Source organism: Synchiropus splendidus, chromosome 9 (genome assembly GCF_027744825.2).
Source record: "Synchiropus splendidus isolate RoL2022-P1 chromosome 9, RoL_Sspl_1.0, whole genome shotgun sequence".
Lineage (NCBI taxonomy): Eukaryota > Metazoa > Chordata > Actinopteri > Syngnathiformes > Callionymidae > Synchiropus > Synchiropus splendidus.
The window spans coordinates 16,051,028-16,074,212 of record NC_071342.1 but is presented as its reverse complement, the minus strand read 5'-3'; the positions used below and the strand labels follow the sequence as shown (position 1 = coordinate 16,074,212).

The following is a 23,185-nucleotide window of genomic DNA, read 5'->3' as shown; positions in this document are numbered from 1 at the left end:
TATTTAATAAAGATTTATTTTAATCTAATTCCATAGCATTGACATCAGTTAATGGTCATGAATACATTTTTGTCTCTGACACTGAGAGTATTAGGTCAAAGTTAGTCGTACAGACTGGCTATTTAATGTGTTAACAGTAGGGCTGTTAATAGATAATGAGTTAACTCAGTTTTAATGCGATTAATTGAGATTAAAAACTTTCTTTCTTGACTTAGGTTCATAGATGAAGTCTTGAACTCAGTCACCCACTCATTTTCTACTGCTAACTCCCGTCACTGTGTCGCTGAATCTCATCGCCGTGCTCCAAAACAGGGGTACGCCCTCAGATCCAGTCCTAAACGGTGGTTCCCCAACTGTCCTTTCAAGTGCTTTTTAACAGTAAACATGCTCAATAGCTGCTTCCAGGCTTTTAAGAACTCGCACAGCGTCAAATCAATGATCGTAGGTCAAAGGCATCGACCTGGCGTTGTTTCAAAGGAAGGTTGAATAACAAGTGACTCGTCTTAATGCAGCATTTTAAAAGACTATTGATCGTCTTTAGCAGCGACAGTGTTGTCCAATTGACGCTAGAGGTTTCCATAGAGGGAGCCGGAGACACGAAAAGGGCGTCCCCGTTCGAGCAACACAGTTTTTTTCCCCTCCAGTGTGGTATTTCACGTACTTGGCCTCGAGAGCCAGAGCGAAGACGCCGGCTGCCTCCGGCGCTGCAGCTGATGTTCCCGAGTGTCGGAGGGTGCAGTTCCCATACAGGTCCGTGGTCGCCTGCAACAGCCACACGCACAACAACATTGCAGCTCAGAGCAAATATCATGACATTATGTTTGTTGATTAAATATGTACCGCTGTAATTGGAGGGGTGATTAGAGTTTGACTGCAATTAGCCAGGAGGGCCTGGGGGCAGGTCGTGACTCTGTCAATAGCCAGGGCGACGTGCGTAATCTCACCGACAAACATGGCCGCCTTATTAGTCCGGGGGACTTATCATTTCACCTTTTGCAGCTGCAATTGGATTCTACTTTCTGTTCCTTTTAGTCATTTTCATTGGGTCAACGCCACCAGTTCATGGTGGAATAGTATTTACTGACATTTAGTGTAGTTTATACAAATCCAAATAATTTGCTGAGAATCTGAATGGGGTGAGCGCTCACCACGCCGGCCTCTGGGTTCCTCTTGCGGCCGTTGCTGAAGGTGGAGGCCAGAGTGGAGGAGCAGCTCTCGTCATACAGAGCCGTGCGTCCGTCGTTGATGGCTGAGTTGATGGAGATGGTCCACATGCTCGATGCATAGCCATCGCAATTGCAGTCGTCATAGCTACCACCGTCTCCTGAAGCCCAGACGTAGATGCTGCCTTTCCCTCCTCGGCCCTGGAATCACATCAGGAGGAAAAGAAAATGTCAGTATAAGTCTTGACAAATGTCAGTACATTAGTTTTTTCTTGTGTCTAATCTTGTCTTGTGTTGTCTTGTCTTGTTTTGTTTTGTTTTGTTTTGTTTTGTTTTGTTTTGTTTTGTTTTGTTTTGTTTTGTTTTGTTTTGTTTTGTTTTGTTTTGTTTTGTTTTGTGTCTTGTCTTGTCTTGTCTTGTCTTGTCTTGTGTCTTGTGTCTTGTCTTGTGTCTTGTGTCTTGTCTTGTCTTGTCTTGTCTTGTCTTGTCTTGTCTTGTCTCGTCCAATCTTGTCTTGTCTCGTCTTGTTGCGTCCTGTCTTGTCCTATCTTGTTTTGTGTCTTGTCCTATCTTATCTTGTGTCTTGTCTTGTCTTGTCTTGTCTTGTCTTGTCTTGTCTTGTCTTGTCTTGGCCTGTCTTGTCTTGTGTCTTGCGTCTTGTCTTGTCTTGTCTTGTGTCTTGTCTTGTCTTGTCTTGTCTTGTGTTGTCTCGTCCAATCTTGTCTTGTCTCGTCTTGTCTTGTGTCTTGTCTTGTCTTGTGTCTTGTGTCTTGTGTCTTGTCTTGTGTTGTCTCGTCCAATCTTGTCTTGTCTCGTCTTGTCTTGTCTTGTCTTGTCTTGTCTTGTCTTGTCTTGTCTTCATATAGAACTTTACATTTTGTAATCCGGAGTTAATATAAACACATACCATAGAAATCCTGAGACGAAAAAATGTTTTCAAAAAATGGAATTTAGATGCAAACCATTTTCAAAATTAGCAATATTTGATGGATATATTTATTTTTTAAATGTAGTGTCAGGCCAATAAATCACATGACAGTAATATAATGTGATAATGTGAATGTGAATATAATATAATATGATCAAGTTGTCTGTAAAACCAAATCAATATAACAAAATAAAATCTAATTTTCCTAAACCTATACCCCCCTCCGGGGACCAATAAATTGTTTAAAGATTCTTCACCCCCCCTCCCCTCCCTTAAAGGAGACCCTCTCTAACAGACGCTGCACCTGTTTCAAAACAATGGGATCGAAGTGCAAGAGGAGTGGCACGTCCTCCCCTTCATGATGCGTATTTTTACCTCCCGATTACAATTGCAAATGAGGATCCTGCCTCTCTTATCTCAAACAAGAGTCTTGCTTAGCAGCAAAGCGCTTTAATTCGGCAGCTAATGACTCAAATCAATGCATCCCTGGCATCGTACTTCATAGCTGTTCCTTAATAAGTCCCCCCTACGCCTCCTGGCACACAGCGGCTTCACCATTATGACACGTCGTCTTGAACGAACCCTCACCTGCTCGTGCATCTTCCATGATGATTAGTGGGGCATGAGGCTGACAGTGGCACTGTTGGCATGGCAACGTCAAGGGTGTCGCCGCAGAGCTTTCATTTTTATGTGTGCGCAGATGCCAAAATAAATAATCTGGGCTCGTGAAGTAAAAGGGTGAAAATGAAGACATGGTTCTGCTAAACACTTTCACCGCTCTGCCACGTCCTGAATTTAGAGATAGCGCTGCCTCAGCGTTTCCCACTCATGAAACTGCTGACTTATACTTTTTGGAGTCAATTTATCAAGATCACAGCGGCTCGTTTTAGGGCTTCAAAGGAGCAGCTCACGTCATGGCTGCCGTTGAAAGCATCCTCTTTATGTGGAAACTGTAATCACTGACATTGTCTGGAAGATGAAGAATCGTAACGCTGTTTGGAGAAATGGATGTAAGGTGATCCACCCAGCACTGAAGGGGTTCGACCCTTGAATGGTTGCCACTTGTGAGGTTTCTTACTTTGTTGACGCCATCCGCCATGGCCTGAAGCGTCAGCTCCCGCGGTCCGTCAACAGTTTTACCGTCGTCTGTGGGCCCCCAACTGGCGCTGTAGATGTCAATAACCTGCGGCATGTGGCTGATGGATGAGGCCTCAATGATGTCGGTCATGAAGGGCTGATCCAGCATCCTGATACCTTGCAAAGTAACATCTTATATGAGCAATCTGAGGCCAGCACAGAAGCCAAACAATCAATACTAATTTTTCTCATTTCCTCAGTCTTGGACCCAGATCGCGTTCGGAGACCGATCAATATGAAATGGAAACGCCATACGTCTGAATTGGTGTTGTCATTTTGCTGTGTGAACTCCGACTGACCTGACCAGTGATGTTTACCTGTTCATGAAAAAGCACTCATTTTCTTCCGCCACACGACGCTATGCTTGGCAACAGACTGCCACCATCGGACTTTACAAATACATCTTCAGCCATTGTAAGTTCTTCAAAGTGCAGATGAAAATAAACATCTATCAATATGTTGAACTCATTTTCATGGAGGTCTCCTTCATACCGAAGAGGATTAGGGCCAGTGAAGAAAAAAATAACAATTGGCAGACTTTTTTCTCAGAATTCTCACTAATTCTCACTTTAAAGTCAGATTTCTGAGGAAAAAAAAATCAGAATTCTGAGAAAAAAAGTCAGAATTCTGCCATTTTTTTTTCTTCACTGGCCCTAATCCTCTTCCGTACCTTTATATTCATATTTATCTCTCATAATTCCATATTTAAATTTTGTATTATTTTTTGTTTGTTTGTTTATTTATTAATTTTTTATTTCCCCAAATGTGAGCTTTCATATTTGACCCCCAAATTATCAATTTTCAGTTGAATGTGCACATGATCTCCAGCATCAGAAGAATTTTTTTTTTGCTTCTATCTTGAAATGTTTTAGTCCCTAATCTTTCCAAACATCAGCAAACAACTTTACTCTCCTTCATCGTGGGTGTGAAATTACGTTGTATAAGGTAGTGCACCAGGAAAGAAAGTATATATGAGTTTATGCTGTGTTTTTATTATTATTATTATTATTATTATTATTATTATTATTATCATCATTGATGGTAATTCATTTATCAAAATGAATCCATTGAACTTCTAGCCCTAAAAATCTTCTTTTTTTACAGAATAAAATATATTACATTAACATGGCTCTTAAATTTATTACAACAGTAAATATTCTGTCTACTACTACTACAGTGTCATCTGCCAGATCGATCATGGCGGTCGCTGTTTAATATGAGCAGTACACTCCAGCTGTTTAGGCGAGGCCCAGTATAGCACATCCTCAGCATTCAGCCAAGTCTTACTTTAGAAAGCAAAAAAAAAAGCCCTGTGGAGAATACGCTGTTATGAAACACCTTGAGTCGCTCCAACATCAGATTTGCTTTCGCCCCGCGCTGCTGTCAGCTCATTGTTATTCTCCTCACTGTCAGAATTGCAGCTTCAGTGTGACACACACCTGCCACCTTGGAGTTATAAGCGACTCCCACACCGCAAATGTTGTTGTTGGCTGCGGCGGACACTTCTCCCGCACATCGTGTGCCGTGACTGTGGAGAGCAGAAGCAGGCGGAATCATTTACATTCATTTACACAGCAGATTTTTTGGGAGAAGACTGCGACAGGACGATCATGGATTTCAGGATGTATCGACTTGATATTGTCGTCTACAGTGTATCTCACCCAGTGTGTTTGCACAGATCAGTGATGTGTGTGAACCATCTCCCACCATCCTGCGATCCCCACAGGGACACTGCGGAGAGTCAACCCCTCACTCCCAGCATGCTTTGCCTCAGACAGGAAGCTATTTTTAACATCCAGCTGATTAGCCAGCGAGCTGTGTGCGCCCTGACAGTCAGCAACTGCCACACTGACAAACCCAAACACTGAGTCTCAGCAGAAGTGAGTGGTGCGGTAGCAGTAGATCACAGAGCATGGCGGCCAGATGGGAGCAGATAAGGCGTTATCACAGAGGAGGTCGACGGCGTGAAGACAGAGGGAAGACTAGTCCTCTTTTATCACCCTCTTCAGCGGTGCAAACGCATGTATTGTGTCCCATACTGCGTGGTGTTGAACAATAGTGCCTTTTGTGTGTGTCTTAATGGACGTATGTGAAGAGGAAATCGATAGCGGGAGTCGACTCAAACCACAACACAAACAACACGTTCTCATTGTGTTGAAGCAGAAGACATTGTTTTACCTGTTGAACCAGTCGTCGGTGTAGCGTGGAAACGGGTACGGGTCGTTGCTGCTGAAGTCATAACTGGCATCTGCATTCTGAAAAGACAAAAGGCAGAGTGTTTACTTAGTCAGGAGTCGTCACGTTAGGCATCAGCTCTCTTTATTTGACAAAGACTACAGAGTAGACTGCACTTTTGGGTCGGCCATGTTGCATCGCGGCAATAAAATCTGAAAAGTAAAAAGTAATAAATAATATCACCCTAATTCATTTATGACCCAAAGAAGTATTACAACATTATGATCATACGGAGAAGAAAAATCAACACTTAACCTGATTTTTTTAATAGGGAAATTCCATATCCATAGAGCTACATTTTCCAAAAGTCGTCCCTTCTTTCCTGTGCTTGAAACTGAATTTGTGAATTACCTTGCATGTATAAAAGTTATTGATAACAAGAAATGTGTGCATAACGTAAATATAATGCCCTGATATGCCCTGCCTGTCTTCTTCTTCTTTTTTTAAATTTATTCTGTTTCCTTTCTCTTCAATATTATTGTCTTATTAAGTTAACTTCATATTTGTATCTACTGTATATTCTCTATATTATCTATATGTTTATAAGAATATTTTTATTTAAGGTTTGATGATCATGCCAACCTTGTTTGTATCATGTTCAATCCCTTGTTTTCTAAATGAAACATTGTTAATAAAAAAACGAATAATAATAATAATAATAAAAAAACATGAATCGCAGTACAAATGGATGGTCACTCACATGATGTTTTTTGAGTTCCCAACAGTTTATTTAATGTCTAAATAACTACTTGAAAGACTCATATTTGTCAGGCAAATACATGTATTCCAGTGTCTCAAAACAAATTATTTCACGAGTTATTCCACGGTGTCTTTTTGAAGGGGAACAGCGAGCGTTCGTCATGAGTGTCTGATAAACTGCAGCCGTGTTTATTCGCTAACACCCAACACATCAGATCAATCTCGGAGGGCGGCCTGACATCTCTGCCAGCTGGCATTTAGGCGAGATGACTCAGTCGGTGACGGAGACGAACAGCAAAAGCTGAGTGACCTGACGGCGAAAACCTGTAATCACGACAATATAGAAGATAAATCAATGATCTCGGCTAAAGTGGTCACATGACTGCAAATGTACAGTAGATTATCTACATTCTTTTTTTAATTTGTCCTACATGAGTAGTAAGGGCTTTATTACATAGCACAAGTCGTGTTCTCTTTCTTCACTGGAGCTAATCTTGCTAAGCTAAAGCGGTAAATGCCAGGAAATAACCACTGCCTCTTTCTTTGTGAAGAACAGTGACTCAAAATGGAAGATACGAGTGTAACTGACACAGACTGACGACGTCATGGGTATGAAGGGAGGGCCAACATAATCCCACTCCTAAAATGTCCAAATGAACTTGGACTCAAAATTTGACCCTTAAGGAGGAACACCTTCTCAACATAGCAACTATTGGCAATTCAGTCTTTCACGTTGCATGTTGACTCATTGCTGTTTCATACCTTTCCCATCCTATGTGACATTCCAAAAGGAGGCGCGTAACTGCTACTATAACTTGTATGTCACTTGGTATGAACGGTACTCAGAGCAAAAGGAGCGCTACTCCATGGTTTAACCTCTTTCTTTCACGCAGCGATGGATAGATGAGGTATCATGAAACAGTATTGCAGGGTTGATGAAACAGTTCCCTAATTTTCTGATGCCACTGGATGGCACTCTTGGTTCAGCTGAACCGTTTTACAGCAGACAGTACCATCTGGTGACCTCTCAAAATCAGGACACTGTTTCATGAAACCTCATCAACCCTTCAATACTGTGTCATGAAACCTCATTTACCCTTCAATACTGTGTCATAAAACCTCATCTACCCATCACTACTTAGGAGACACGCTGCCCTTGGCGTGATGTAGTGACAGGACACTGTTTCAACTACCCTTCAATACTGTGTCATGAAACCTCATTTACCCTTCAATACTGTGTCATGAAACCTCATCTACCCATCACTGCTTAGGAGACACGCTGCCCTTGGCGTGATGTAGTGACAGGGCACTGTTTCAACTACCCTTCAATACTGTGTCATGAAACCTCATTTACCCTTCAATACTGTGTCATGAAACCTCATCTACCCATCACTACTTAGGAGACACGCTGCCCTTGGCGTGATGTAGTGACAGGACACTGTTTCAACTACCCTTCAATACTGTGTCATGAAACCTCATTTACCCTTCAATACTGTGTCATGAAACCTCATCTACCCATCACTACTTAGGAGACACGCTGCCCTTGGCGTGATGTAGTGACAGGACACTGTTTCAACTGCCCTTCAATACTGTGTCATGAAACCTCATTTACCCTTCAATACTGTGTCATGAAACCTCATCTACCCATCACTGCTTAGGAGACACGCTGCCCTTGGCGTGATGTAGTGACAGGACACTGTTTCAACTACCCTTCAATACTGTGTCATGAAACCTCATTTACCCTTCAATACTGTGTCATGAAACCTCATCTACCCATCACTACTTAGGAGACATGCTGCCCTTGGCGTGATGTAGTGACAGGACACTGTTTCAACTGCCCTTCAATACTGTGTCATGAAACCTCATTTACCCTTCAATACTGTGTCATGAAACCTCATCTCCCCATCACTGCTTAGGAGACACGCTGCCCTTGGCGTGATGTAGTGACAGGACACTGTTTCAACTGCCCTTCAATACTGTGTCATGAAACCTCATTTACCCTTCAATACTGTGTCATGAAACCTCATCTCCCCATCACTAGCGGCGGCACGTGCTGCAGAACATGAAATTTGAAAGTCGAATATATCAAGATGCAGCCCAGATGCCTGACTGCAAAAGTCCACCTGTCACTATTGCATGTGGCAGTGTGTTGCACAGTACATTGACACACTGCCTACATCATCACGCAATGGAGGGGAAACATGGAGATGTCCGCTTGCTAATTGTCAATACGTTATGTCTTGTGAGATGTGAGAAACTGTAAAGCTGTGTTGTAAGTTTTAACACCCTTCATGCAAACTTGTCCGCAAATCCATATTTGACTTTGCTGCTGACTTCAGTTGCGACACTCTAGTAGGTTCTAAGATCGCGAAAGAATTCACGCCCACTTTCTTTCCTGGGTGAAAAAGACCTACAAATCATAGAAGGGGTAAGAAACTGCAAAGGTAATCTGAGGTTGCCCATGTTTCCATTAATACTTGTCAACAATAAATCCTGCATTTTTTTGCAGAATAAAAGGCTGAATGACTGAGTTGTGATACATGTTTTACTGTCCACATGAGGGTTGAAGCTCGGGTCAGAATGGCAAAGCAGGAGGCACTGTCGGAGTGTAAACCTTTTCAAACTACAAGCCACGAGTAAACTGACAGATGTTAACTGAGAACTTCATGACAAAAGTGCAGATCTTTTTGCAGTTGGCACACGCATTTTTCACCTCTTGATTTGCTTCTATAGCAAAACTTAACCTGCTTGTACAGCTCAACCAAGCAGCCATGAGTGTGACTAGGCTGTGCTGTAAATGCCTCTCATTTCTCTCATCTACACGGCGCTGACCCCCAAATCTATAAAGGCCCTAATGAAGCTCACTACCCGCTGGTCTGATTAACTACACGCACACTCTATTAACGGACAACGGACGGTGATTTATTTTTGTCCGACTGCTGCCTTGTGTGTTTTAGCCCAGATCAAGATTGACAGTCGTTCATGTCGACTTCACGGTCCAGATCTGCAGCGCGGCTTCTGCGGAGCGCCCATGAATAATTGAGCGTTTTTTGCCTTCTCCTCGTCTCATGCATATTCAAGCTATGTAAGATGAACTTCATGATGGTGAGACATCATGGCAGCATGGCTCCTAAAACGTGTGATCCACATCCACAATTCCATCTGCTGTAAGAGATGGAATCGCATCAGATGTAGGTTTAACACAGAGTCAAAACTAGATCAGACCTTCCTGAGCATTGATACGGAGTAGTGAAAACCATTACATAAAAACTACAGTCAAAATGTAAGTCATTTTATTGAGTGTGTGTGTCTTCCAGGGAGTTACCCCCATCTCATCATATAAAATAACAATTAATAAAGAGTCAAATCTCTCTGAAATCAAATGAAAACTGAGAGAACATAGGGAACAATTGCAAAATCCAAAGTCCACATGGAGAGTACCAGGGACCGGAATACAAAAAATTAATAAATAAATACATACATGAAATTGGTCAAAACAAGCATGTGGCTAGTCTTTGATTCTGTGGAGACTCAAGAGCAAGAAAAACATAGCAAAAACAAACGTGAAAAATAACATTTTTAAAGAGTCAAATCTCTCTTCCTATAGAGGCAACTGAAAACTCCCATAGGGAAGAATTGCAAAATCCAAAGTCCACATGGACAGTAACAGGGACTGAAAAAAAAAATGTGTGTCTATACATATATATATATATATATATATATATATATATATATATATATATATATATATATAGTTTTCAGTTGCCTCTATAGAAAGAGAGATTTGACTCTTTACTAATGTGATTTTTTTACGTTTGTTTTCGCTATGTTTTTGACTAGCCACATGCTTGTTTTCTTCTATTACTTAAGATCCCTCAACAAAGCAGGGATTTCACACCTCAAAGTAAGATACTGTCATTTCATTTCTAATTGATCCAGTCCTCATTATAGATAGGTCGTGCAGAGTGATGGACAATAATTTGAAGAGGTGAAGAGGAAAGTGGAGGCACTGTAAAAGGGATGGAGACTGTCAAGGGTCAAACAAGGGGGGAGTGAAAGAGAAGCTTTATAGGAAAGTAGTGAGAGCTGCCACGATGCATGGTTTGGAGGCAGTAGCTCCGTCAGAAAAGGTGAGAAGCAGAGGTTTGGACAAGCAGAGAGGGGAGACAATGGACATGTTGAATGGATAAATGTAAGTACCAGGTAGGAGGAGAAAAGGAAGGCAAGCATTGTGTTCATGGATGAGGGAACTGGTTAGGTGTGACTAGGCAGGATGCACAAGATGGATAACTTGCTGTTGCTGCTGGCAACCCCTGACAGGAAGAGTTGAAAGACAAAGAAGACAGACGCAGTCCTTGCAAACTCATTAAAATGTTTATAGTCAGTTTTATCTCAATGTTGAATGTATTTTTCTGTGGATTAATACACCCCAAAAGACAACCAAGAATATCAGAACCGATTATACCCTGGAATTTGTCACGATGCTGTAACCTCTACTACCCATTTCTAAATTTAAATAAAAAAAACACATTTTTAGAGATTGATGAGGACCATAATTTCTTTTTAATATCACAGTTACCGGCTGAAATTATCTCCTCCAGACCCATTTAGCTTGGAATTTGATTCGTAATATCATTATAATACGAAGCTCGTCGCTTTCTAAATTGCGCAATATAAATGAGAAAGACGGTTTTGATCATCAGCACCGGTGGAGTGTTTTGTGTCGGTGCACATTCCATCGTCAATTCTAACTGATATTTATTTGAGTTGTGCATTTGCTCAGCAGACAGCAGGGGAATCTGCCGAGGACTGAGACTCTGAGAAAACAAAAGATGAGATTGCACAGTGTTTCCCTCACTCTCACCCACGTAAACACAGTCTGTAGGTCTCCACGCAGCATGATCCATCAATCCACTGGAGCATGAATCAAGGCAGCTTATTTTTGGGCAGAGACTCATCTCTGTTCCCAGGCAAGCGGTGGTGAAACAGAACAAAAAACAAAAAGCTGAAGTGGAAAGACGTAGCAAGCTTGATGTGTTTTGGCCGCCATCACTGCAATGCCACCGATCTGATTTGCTCACTAGATATGATGTCTCACAGTTGGCTTAAGGTCAAAGAAGTGAGTCAACAAGGCTCCAGGCGCAAAACATTTGTGTCGCTGAACCACAAACTTTGTGGTCAAATCCTCATCACTACAGCCTGCTTGATCAGTATTCGAGAGAAAGTGCATCACATTATGCAGCGGCAACCACCCTGGCATTATCTCTGCTTTTGACAGATCGGCCTGCCAAAGTGCTCCCTGCATTAACATGAAACAGCTCTGCTGGCTGTCCTCCTGTCTCAGCGTCCTCCAGGAACACAAGGAGACCTCGCAGCCGTGACTTGGAAAGCACCTGTCAGTGGCAGCCACACGGCAAGCCAACCCACTTGACGTCGACCACCTGACGCCCAGAGCGGCTTTTGTGACAGCAAGGAGAAATAAGGTTGAGGTACTCACATAATTTGATGCCAGGTCTGGATGCAGATAGTCAATGCCTGAAATATGATAACAACAATTATTCAGAGTTCTTCAAGGTTGAAGCACACCTCATATATAGTTGAATTTTTTCTTTAATGCCTTTGCGGTGATCGTAATTTGTCATTTCCTTGTAGCTCCCCAACACATCAAAGGACACTTCCACACCAACGTCATCTAAGAGGTTGCACCCTTCAGCTAGGATTAGATGACTTGTTTGACATAGTCAGGCCTTGAACATCCTTTCCCAAGCGCTGCCACTTTTGGCATTCACTTTTTTGGCATGTCACCCTGGTTCCATCAGGGTCAGGACTGGACCAGGGAATAATCGCTCTAAAGCTGAGTTAACTGGCGATTTATAAATCTCTCGTTTTTCCTCTGTTCTAAATGTAGCTTAAAGGAAGATTTTATCAAAGCACTAGTGGCCAGTACAAGTAACATCCGACTTACAACCTGTTCGACTTACGACCACAGCCAGCAGATGCTTTTTTTTAAAATTCAATGTCTGGCACCGCAGCACGTAGCAGCCCGACAACATGTACGACAGTTAAGGCAGCACAGTATCCCAGCAGCTCACTCTCACACAGCCATCCACCACTACAGTAGCACCTCCAACCGCTGCTTTGAATGGCATTCGACGTACGTCCAATCTGATTTATGACCAGTTGGTCGGAACCGATTCCGGTCGTAAGTCGGACGTTACTTGTACTGTTTCCAATGTTATGCTGTTAGCATGTTGTTGTGCCTCTTCAGTGCCACTGAGCTTATTCTAAAGACTGTTCCTGACTGTATCTGTTACGTCGGTATGTTGGAGCAAATTAATGTTTGCATGAGCAAAGCATTATTGGCCACTCTTGTGTCGAAAACATTTTCCTTTAAGTTACATTTGGAACGGATAGAAATCCTCAGTTTATTTGCCATTGATCTTGGCTAAGCTTGGCTTCAGTTGAGATAAAGATTTTCATCTATTGACAGCCCGTCAGGGGTTGGACAAAATAATGGAAACACCTTATAGCTAAAAAAGCTTTAAGAGTCATTTTGGGCACATTATAGATCCAAAATTTGGGCTGCAACTATTATTATTAACTTATTTTTCGATTAGCCAACGAATCGCGATTACCATTGTTTGGACCTATTTTGAATTTCTTTTTAACCTAACGTTGCTTAAAACATCTCACTGTGAGGCTCAGACACCATACGTTATTAAACAAGTATATTAAAATCATGACACATAATCCAGGAAGACGTATTAACCCAGTGAAGCATGAAGCATGAAACAGTTGACAGAGAGCTCCAGTTCTTCAAAACTGAGGCCTTTATTGGTCCTTGAGAAGAATTTAAAATCATCAATATTCATATGTGTATCGTATAAATAACGTCTACATCAAAAGGTGTTATTTGAATAATAACCTAAAATGATGTGTTCAGCGTAGCTCCGTAGTTCAGTTGTGGTTATTATTATTAGGAGGAGGAGAGACACTTCACTACATCTACTAACTTACAACAAGTTAGCTCTGTGCTAACCGACATGCTAGCTGTTAGCTCGAGAGTGAGTGACGTCACAGACCAAACACAGAGCACTCTTTCATCATTCTACCATGGTGTCGAAGGAGTTTGCTCATCCTTAAGACGCGTTATCTTCACAAACAAAACGAAGCCACACTTTTGAACACTACGACCAAGTTCCGCTCGAACTCCTCCGTGACTGTGACTGAGGCGGTCAGTCGGAGGTGGCGGCGCGGAGCCTGGGGCGCGCAGCGACAGCAGCCAGTTGGAGTCCGACCTCAGTCAGGAACCAATTAAAGGAAGAGAAATGAACATATCCTAATGATTCCAGAGCATGTGATATTTTCTCGCTGCTTCTCAATAACAACCAGTTCTCGATGCCCATCCTGCGGCTCATAGGTGTTTACACGATGACGCATCGACGCACAGATTTTGACGTCGACAAATTTTTGTCAACGTTATCAATGACGTCAACTCATGGTTGCAGCCCTAGTTTATTATGATTCTTTTTAATTAAAAAAAATAAAAGCAATTCTTAAGGACCCCAATCTTTTGGAGTGCGGTGGTACATTTAAGTGGGACTTATTTAATGAGCAATTTCAATAAGTGAATGAGCATGAAAGTCAGGACCCAGATCTGTCATACTGAGGCATCATTTCATAATGTGCATTATCAATGGTGTTCTGCACGCCCTCCTCTCACCCTAGTAGTAACACACTGCAAAAGGTTACACAGTTACAAGAACCATTGGTTTCAGTCAAATTTGTGCTCTTTGCGCACCTCGGTCCCGTTGACATTTTAGGCTGATGGTGGCGAAAAATTATCTTTGTTTTTTTTTAATGAAATCTCACGTGATAAAACGGATTAAAAGGAAGTGGGAATATCAAAACAAGCGGATAACGCAGCATGATGTTGAACATGATTACGATGGTTGTTGAAGTGTTTCTAACAAAAAAAATCCTGAAAAGAATAACAGCTGAAGTCTGTTGCTCACAGACAGGAAGTCGAGTATCTGGACATAGAAATGAGGAGATGGACCGGGTACAGGTTGGTGAGAGTGGTTTATCATGAGATTTACTTCTCATGATAAAAAACTAGATTCTTAATTCTCGGAAATTCAATAAAAGTCAACGCCCCTCACCCTTCAACCCCCCCTCCATTTTTTCTCCTGCCTTTACACTACTTAAATTACATTATAAATACTATAACCAACACTTGTTCATACTTTTTAGAGCGATTGGAAAGGGGTAGAGTGAAGAACAGTTCTTACATTTTCTGCTCCTGATTCCCACTAGGCCCTACTTTGTTTGAATTGCTTTTGATTGCGACGTACAGTAGTGTGTTCTGTTCCGTTGCTCTTGATCTTGAAGTCTACAGATACATTTTTCTGAATATGTTCCTGAGGTTATGTAAACACGGTCTGTTTCACTGAATTAACACTCCTTTTGACCCTCTCTTATTGCTGAGCACTGACATGACATTTTTAAAGATAGTTTTCAAGGTTTGTTGGTTTGTTTATCTACACATTTTTGGTCACCGCTTCTGGTTGGATCAGAATTAAATCAATTAGGAGGTTGGGTATTTCCTTCCTGTGTGTCAGTCTATTTTACCACAGTTTTAAATGTGGAAATGTAACTTCATATTAGTTAAAAAGACAAGTGACATAATGGCTAAAGGGATTTTGAGGCAACTCAATCCATCACAATTGAATCGCAGGTAAGGCAAAGGAGAACAAATATGTGTGATTTATTATTTTGCAAAAGTTTTTAAACGTGTGAGAAAATGAAGCATCATATATTTTTCATATTCTAATAAGTGGGCTTGGCAGGAAGCCAGTGTCTCGTGTCATGGGTTCTCAGTTCCAGCTCCACAGGGAAGACTTGGCTACACTCACCGTCATCCATGATTGCTATAGTGACGCCTCTTCCCGTGTAGCCCAGTTGCCAAGCTTCTGCCACATTTAGATCCAGCCCAGGGGTCCCGTCTGCCTGGCCTGTGTTTATCTTAGGGACAATATGGAGAACATCCGTGAGTCATGGCATCCAGTCGAGACGCCATTAGAAAATGAGTCAATATGGAGGGTGCTTGTGTGGGAAGACACGGCGGCGATGAAGGCAGCCTGAGGGCGCGGGAGGGAGTGTGACAACAGGTGGGGAGGGGGAATAAATGCCAAGTCCTGACAGCAAGAAGTGATCGACGTCACGGTCGGATCAAAGTAAAGGCGGAGCCAGAAGCCACGGAATCGACTCGGACTAATTGAGGAACGGAAACCAGTGTTGTTTCCCAAAGTAGTGGGGAATGTGAGCGGTAATTGGCACCGGGGAACGTGGAAAAGGTCAGGCGGCCGTGCGGGCCATTACTCACCAGGTACCACTGCTTGGTGAATAGAGGGTCGCTCATGTTGACTTCCATGCTGTTGATGTTTCTGTAGCCGCGTTTCTGACGACCGAAACCCTCCTGCTCCAAGACACTCTTGACCTGCAGGAAGAAAGGATGTCGGGTTTGCGTCATTGTGGAACACGCTCTTGCACTAATAGGCTAAAGTAATGAGCTGGTTTTCTTACTTTCACAACACGTGGGTCAAAGGTACTCCTTTGGTAATGAATTGTACAGATATATACAGATATACATTTTTCAATTTGAATGAATGTGGTATATTACTGAATCAAATGATGGACCCATACATACACTTAAACAACAAAATATTGTTTATTTTGCATCAGTTTGACAATAGCACAGTAAATCACGATGGTGGCTATATTCAAGTTTTTATATCACCTCATTTAAACTAAAGCTCTTTTAATGTAAAGTAAGTAAAATAAAATATTTGTAGAAGAATTTCAATTTAATAAGAATTCCAAGTACATTCAGAGCAGTGGAAACCCTGGCCATTGTGTAGTGAAAAACAAAACGAACAAAAGCAAACAGATGCTTTGTTTGCTTTTGTTCAGGGATTCCTCCATGTTTGTTGCTGTTGTTATCATCCTAGCTGCCACGTGTCTTGTGCATCAGTGTGATCAGTGGACCAGGAACTCTTGCACTTACAAAGGTTCCCTGCTGCTTGGTGAGCAAACTGTATATAATATAATATAATATAATATAATATAATATAATATAATATAATATAATATAATATAATATATAACCGAACAAACAAGATCAAAGACAGTTGAGGCCCAAACTCTCGATCCGCTGTGGCCCTGGTTCATCTAACAGAAGCACAACTTCTGTTGTGCTTCTGTTGTTGTGCTTAGGACTTGAACAACTGATTCAATGAAACTTCACATTGTTTCTACATCAGTGGCCTCTAAAAAAATACCACACTGTTTCATCAACCCTGCATTAATGTTTCACGATACCTCATCTACACATCAGTAGTTTGCACCGATGCAGCGCAGTGCAGAAAGAAGACACATGAACTGAGTTGGACTATGTAGTGGAGTTGGCCTGGAGCCTGTCAATTTCTTGTTGTCAATAGTGCGTTGAAATACTCAACAGTGAAAATTGAAGACCAGATAGAGCTTGGAATGAAAAATAGATGCTTTTATGGGTTTTTTTTTGTTTGTTTTTTTGTTTCTTTTTTCCATTCATGACCTCCACATGGCAACAATGAAAATGACGCATTGAACAGAATGTTCAATAGACTGTTCACTCACAAGCAGAGCAGCTTTCATCTGGGATCATTAGAGTAATAATAGATACAAAACACACACACACACATAAGACGTTGAAGACAATCAAGAGATGACTGTGCACAAAAATGGCTTTTGTCTTTATCTGTGCCGCTGGATCATGATGAGGACATGAACAACCCATTTAAATTGTTCTTGTCATGTACAGCAAGAGTCTGTCTTATTTGTGTACAACTAAGAACTAAGCTACACCATTTTGCAATTACAGTGGTACCTCGGTTTTCCAACGTCCCTGACCCGGAGTTTGAACAAAAATTTTGTGATTTTTTTGCTTCGGATTTCGAATGAAAATCCAGAATTTGAACGCCCCTGATAAAAGTAGGAAAAAACATAACGTTGCAGGGACCGATCAGCTGACCCACGACACGCTTTGTTATTGTGTATAACGCAGCCTCTGTATGCAGACGTGTCCCGTTAGCTACATTTACTGACTGTTTTTTCTTCATATTGAGGTGTAAAACCTTTCCTGTCTCCGCACTGGACAGTGGTGTCACAGCTCTCGACACATGTCCTGTTGTCAGCTGGAGCTCGGACAGAGCGTTACTTGGTTTATGACTTTGTCACAGCCGAACTGCACAGAAGCGCACATTCAGAGCTGGACACGCACCGGGCACCTCTTCACTTATGGAGAGACGTCACTCACTCGGCAACCCCTCCCACATGCAGCGGCCACACACATAGAGGAACAGCGCACCTGCAGCAGACACTCTACATTCACTGTATTAGAATACACTCATATAATGTAATTCTACTTGGTTGACATGGGGCATTGGACATTTGGTTACACATGTATATTTGGTTTTTCAGATGGTAAGTGGCTAAAGCTAAAGACTTTTAGCAATGTAAGGACATTAAATCTTTCAATGACAAAGAGGCTTTTAGTCCCTGGAAGACAGGGTAATTCCCATCTTCAATAAATGCACCAATATTCAATAAATGGTGTTTTCATCCACTGGTAAAAGGGCTAGCAATTGTGAATTTGTAAATAAAGTTGTGAAAGGAACTGTCATTGTCCAGTTTGTTTACCACTTCAAATTACGGCGGCGAAGACGGCCTTTCTTAAGTGCTACTTATGCAGAGCTTTTATTAGCGGCACACAATAAATCACTGTGAATGTATCGTGTGAACTTCCTGCGACATGTCAGTCTGACTGCCTTCTCGCTCGCCGCTTTCTCAAATAGGACTATTTAATCAACAGATAATAACGCCACGCTTCATTTTTGTATTCCGTCTTCCCTTCCTTCGCTCCATAATTTGGCAGAAGCGCCGGTACTTCCCCAGAGACAGGATGTCATGCTGCCCACTCACAACATCAAACAGTGTGTGAACCTCTATCATTTTCCACCCCCGACTCACAACACTTCAGCACGCTTAAAACCAAAGACATGCAAGTGGCATTCCCTCCATCAGTTCGCCGCTTATTAAAAGTGCACCCGAAAGATAAAATTCATTCGGAACTGCAGTCAGATAAGAAAAAAAAGTGGACCGTAAAAATGCAACAGGAAAGCCAGAAGTGGGTCATGAAGCTCTGCTAATAGATTTCCATGCATAAACAGGCTCCAGGGACCTGAGGAAATCCATCTTAAAGACTCTCCTGTAGTTGCTGCGGAACAGAGAATGCAAATTCTGAAAAATCCTCTGCGATACTAAAAAAGGATCAACCACGATTAACTTATTTAAACTGAGCTTAAGTTAATAGGCGGAAGCCATGAGGAATATACTGATGCGACCTGAATTTGAAGAGGAATCACTTGACCCTCCAGTTTCAGAATCAGCCATCGCGATTCTCCAGTATTTTTTTTTTTCATCACCTGGCCTTCTGAACAAAAACTCGTCTTTTTAAAAAATATCATCGAGTGAGAATATATTAATCCAAAAAGGAATAGAAATCAAAAGATCTCACCCTAGAGAAACCTGACTGACCCACTTTTGGAATTCAAAAATACCTTTTATGATAAAGGATATGACAACAAGGCGCCCAATAATTTCAATATTTTGAGCTGCAGCTTCTTATTTTAAATAAGGCCAGCAAATAACACAAAATAGTTTTCTCTTCGAAATCATCTAAAACTAAACTTTGTTTACTTATTAACGGAACCATTTGGTCGGGCGATATTTTCAAAAGAAATATACGCGATCACTGAGGAGATGCTGGGGAATCAATATCTGCACGGCTGCATATGAGTTTGTCATGCATCTGATGAAAAAGGCAGCATCTGGAACGTACACCTGAACACATCTGCGCTGTCTTGCTTCCATTAGCAGTATTAGCGTGGTGGAGCGGCTCCCATTTATTTTCATTAGCACGTCTCACAACTGCAATTAAAGAGCTTAGCTGATCATCTGCATCAGGACTTTCTGTGCTGCCAATATTGGGCAGAGGCTTCTAAACACCTTAGCTAGATGTGAAAAATAAAAGGCATTTAGAAGGCTGTCGTTTTGATGTGTGGAAGTCCAGGGGAAGTTATAAATCAAAGTCAAATAGACAGGGATTTTCAGGTGCTATCGGATGAACAGACTCACATGAACAATCCTTTTATAATGTTTTGTAAACCACCCGTTTTTAATCTCATGATTTCTTTCTGTTCAGATCATATTTAGTCATTTTTCGGACTTTATATGAGCACATGCTCAGCTTGTGAGCTCAGGCAGCTCTGAGGGGGGTTATCTTGAACACACCACATGGTGCCATGTAAATATAACCGGCAGACGTGTAGTTTAATATTTTTAAAATGTAACATGTTGCAAGCAAAATAGCATTCGTTATTTTACATTCCTTTCTCAAAGGGGACAGCTAGTGGTCAACTCGGGAACTGGGATGTCCCGACACCACTTGTGGGTCAGCAACATCAGGGTATGAGGAGACATGAGCTGCTTGGCTGAGCTCCTCCCGATCTTTTTAAAATCCAGTGGACTCTTTAGCTGACTCTTTATCTTTAGAAGTCTAGGTGTGCGGGTTTAAAATTCAGTTCTTGGTAAGAAGCACCCTAAGGCATGAATTTCCACATTACAGTTCTCTCCCTAGTTCCAGCTATAAGCTTGACTCATTGGAGGAACTGACCCTGGCAATATTTCCAAGATGGTTGCCACAGTATATTCAAGTGACCTTAATATGAAAGGTAGTCTATTAGATAGCAAAGAGAAGCGGTGGAGAAATCCAGGATTCAATCTATTTATCCCCGTAAATGTCAGTTAGTGGGGTTGTCTGCTTCCTTTAAATGTCTCTGCGTACAGGAAGAGTAGTTTCCGCTCATGTATGAGAAGAAACTGCAGGAACTGTATGTGTGATTATTTGCATGAGCCGTCCTTTGCTCGGGTTCGTACTGACCCTACGGTCTTTCTGGAGCCGCTGTCTGCTGCGAGCGCTGCGTTTGCTCCGCCTCTTCGAAGAGTCCTGAGGATAGAAGTGAAACAAGCCTTCGCCGAATGGAATCTGTAAAGCAAAGAGAGACAGAGAGATGTATCAGACAAAAGACACGGAGGGCCAGACGTGACGGCGGGAGAAGCAAAAGAGGTCATATTCCTCGGCCTAGTTCGGGCTGACGGTAGCGACACGGGCAGTGGAAGGCAGGCGTCTCCTCCTGCACAGATTAAAGACCTGATTTTGTGTTTGTGGCAGCCAAGGTGTGCATGAATATCCGTTTAAAATAGCGTGTCACTCAGATGCCGCTGGCGAAAAGCAAAAGATAATGAAAAACAACAAAGCCTTTTAGCTTTTGAGGCGCCCCATTCTGGTTAATTAGGGGACATTACAAGGTAATTCAAATAACATGGACAATGTTTAATGGGGCACATCACATCATGACAAATATAGCAGCCGATTACATAACCTGGGAAAAGGGTGGGGGTGTTAATGGCGAGGGGTGGGGGGCGGGGGTGCTAGAGGTGATGCGTCGTCTCCCAGGGAGGAAAAAGGGGAATCTAGTGATGCTGCTCACGGTGAATGGCAGATTGTTACAAAGTGTGCTGATGGTGGAGGTTGGAGTGTGGAAAAAAAGGGAAAAATAAATCCTCATTCAGAGCACCTCCACAGTCGCCGCTACGCCTCGCTGGCAGAGGCCCAGCCAATTTCACCCACGCGCTTTATTTTGACAACTGACACACACACACACACACAGTTAGCAAATCATTCCCGGTGCTCTGGAATAAACAGCCTATTATTACAAGATGGGATTATCAGGATGAGAAGACATTGTGGAGGGAAATAAAAGGCCAGGCGGGTTTGCAAATGCAACAATAAAGACACAAACAACACCAATCAATCACGCAAGTCTAAATGTTGGTGAAAAAAGATCATTTTAAATGTCTCTATTTGAAGGTGTGCGAGTAAAAAGCAGGGCTTCTCTTGGTGTAGACGGGAATCCCCCTCATTTTCGCATGACATCATCGTCTCAAATATGTTGATAAATACATTTAAAATGGTCAGTTGAACGGTCAAGTTTGGTGATTTAGTTGATATTGAAAAAGACCGTAAAATATCTTTATTATTAAAATGATAACAGTGCGAGAGCGGTTCATAGCAGCTTTATATGACATAACTAACACCTAAAAACACATTATTTTGCTGTTTAATTACAGTTTAAGACGTGTTTCCACGTGACATCAAAACGGTAGTCAATATATAATTGTCAAGGAGCTATTGAAGTTTGAAATGTGCCGACCTGATATGAGATTTGAAATGCCTAAAATTGCTACGAAATCCCAGACTTCCTGGTGTGGTTATCATCTAGTTTATCCCTGTCCTGCAATAACATTGAACTGTTTGTGGTATAAAGGTCATATGAGACCTTTCAACTTGAGATGAAATGTGTTTGTTTACAATTGTTCACGTGCAGATGAAGAGCATCCTAATGTTCTCTCACCTTCCGAGCGCTCTGGTACCCATGTTGCAGTGCAAGTTGGTGCGCCTGGTCCTGCGCGTCCTCATGCAACTGGACCAGAAGATGCTCCGTCAAGACCTTCTCTGCAGCCTGCGTGGTGAGCAGCAGCGTGTTCAGCAGAAGCATAAATCCCACTGTCCCATGTCCGCGCATCGTGACCGGCTGGCTTCAAATCCGCGGAGTGGAATGAGGGATGCTCCTTGTTAAAGATGTAGGAGGAGAAGGAGGAGGGGGGTGGTGGAGGAGGAGGTGCAGGGATCAGATGCTTTGCATCTTTTCGCGTGGGGAGAGCGGTGAAGGTGGAATTCGCGGAGCCCCGGCTGCTCCTGCTGCGGCTCGACGGAGGAGGTCGATGGAGAGAAGATGCATCCTCAGCTTTTCTATCGCTCCACCCGCTCCTCCTCTCATCCGTAATTCATTTACCTTCCTCGGTGGGGTAGTTTCTTGGCGTGACGTGATTCCAATGAGCTCCGGCGGGTGTGTCTACTTCGCCTGCCCCGGATGAGCTGCGAGTCGGTGCCCAGCTCCTCCAAGAGTCGAGACTCGGGTTGATCGCTCCATCCTCGCGTCACTGAATTAAAAAAAACCCCAAAACAATAATACTAATAACAATAATTCTAATGTACATCTTTAATAAGTAGCAGAAGTGTAAGTTATAGACGTCTACTTTGAACACTCACTGAATGAATGCATATATATATATATATATATATATATATATATATATATATATATATATATATATATATATATATATATATATATATATATATATATATATATATATATATATATATAATCAAAATGAAATATATAATATACTGTATATATTTCAGTTTGATTTGTAGAGTAAGTAAATTCAAGTGTCGATTGTTAGATACAGTAAGAGCACACAAGCTGACCACTTTAACAATGTGAATGTGAGTGTTGTTACACTTCTTCGTCCATTCTTTGGCAACTTCCGAGGGTTTCTCAACATGTAACTCTTAGTTATTACTCCACATTGCTTGCTTCCTTGGGTACATGCTCCATCCTTCAATAGGGGAGCAACCAAAATGTAATATGGCAAAATGACCACATAGTTTAATTTGATAAGAAAACGTAAGTTAAGCTTTTCGAGATGAGAGAACTGAATGAGTCAGCCGTAATGAGACTCACATTCGTGAGTAGAGAGTACTGTAGTAATACCACATGTTGCCATGGACTTTCACACCACTGTATGGGGAGGAACTGTCATAAAAAGAATTTCTGGACATGTGTAACGAAGTGCCCTATACTTTGCATTCTTTGGAGTCCAACAATGTTTGCACATTTCTGAACTTTTGAATGAGATATCTAATAGTCATATTTTAATCGACTAAGTGTGTTTTTAAAACATTTAGATTTCTAATGAAAAAAATAAATTGCGTGCTATTGCAATTCAAAATGGC

The 23,185-nt window shown here is 41.9% G+C and overlaps 1 protein-coding gene across 1 annotated transcript in view; it reads right to left on the bottom strand.

Annotated features, from left to right (window-relative positions):
* pcsk2 (proprotein convertase subtilisin/kexin type 2) overlaps positions 1–22,207 on the bottom strand; it is a 29,484-nt gene extending 7,277 nt beyond the window's left edge. Inside the window, exons 1-10 of the mRNA XM_053875886.1 lie at positions 21,738–22,207; positions 20,204–20,308; positions 15,548–15,661; positions 15,078–15,186; positions 11,660–11,697; positions 5,407–5,483; positions 4,668–4,756; positions 3,170–3,345; positions 1,149–1,364; positions 662–762 (exon numbers count right to left, since the gene is read on the bottom strand). Of these exons, the coding sequence (XP_053731861.1) occupies positions 662–762; positions 1,149–1,364; positions 3,170–3,345; positions 4,668–4,756; positions 5,407–5,483; positions 11,660–11,697; positions 15,078–15,186; positions 15,548–15,661; positions 20,204–20,308; positions 21,738–21,908 (1,196 nt within the window). The 5' untranslated portion in view covers positions 21,909–22,207. The remainder of the gene's footprint in view (positions 1–661; positions 763–1,148; positions 1,365–3,169; positions 3,346–4,667; positions 4,757–5,406; positions 5,484–11,659; positions 11,698–15,077; positions 15,187–15,547; positions 15,662–20,203; positions 20,309–21,737) is intronic.
* Between the last annotated feature and the right edge of the window lie 978 nt (positions 22,208–23,185).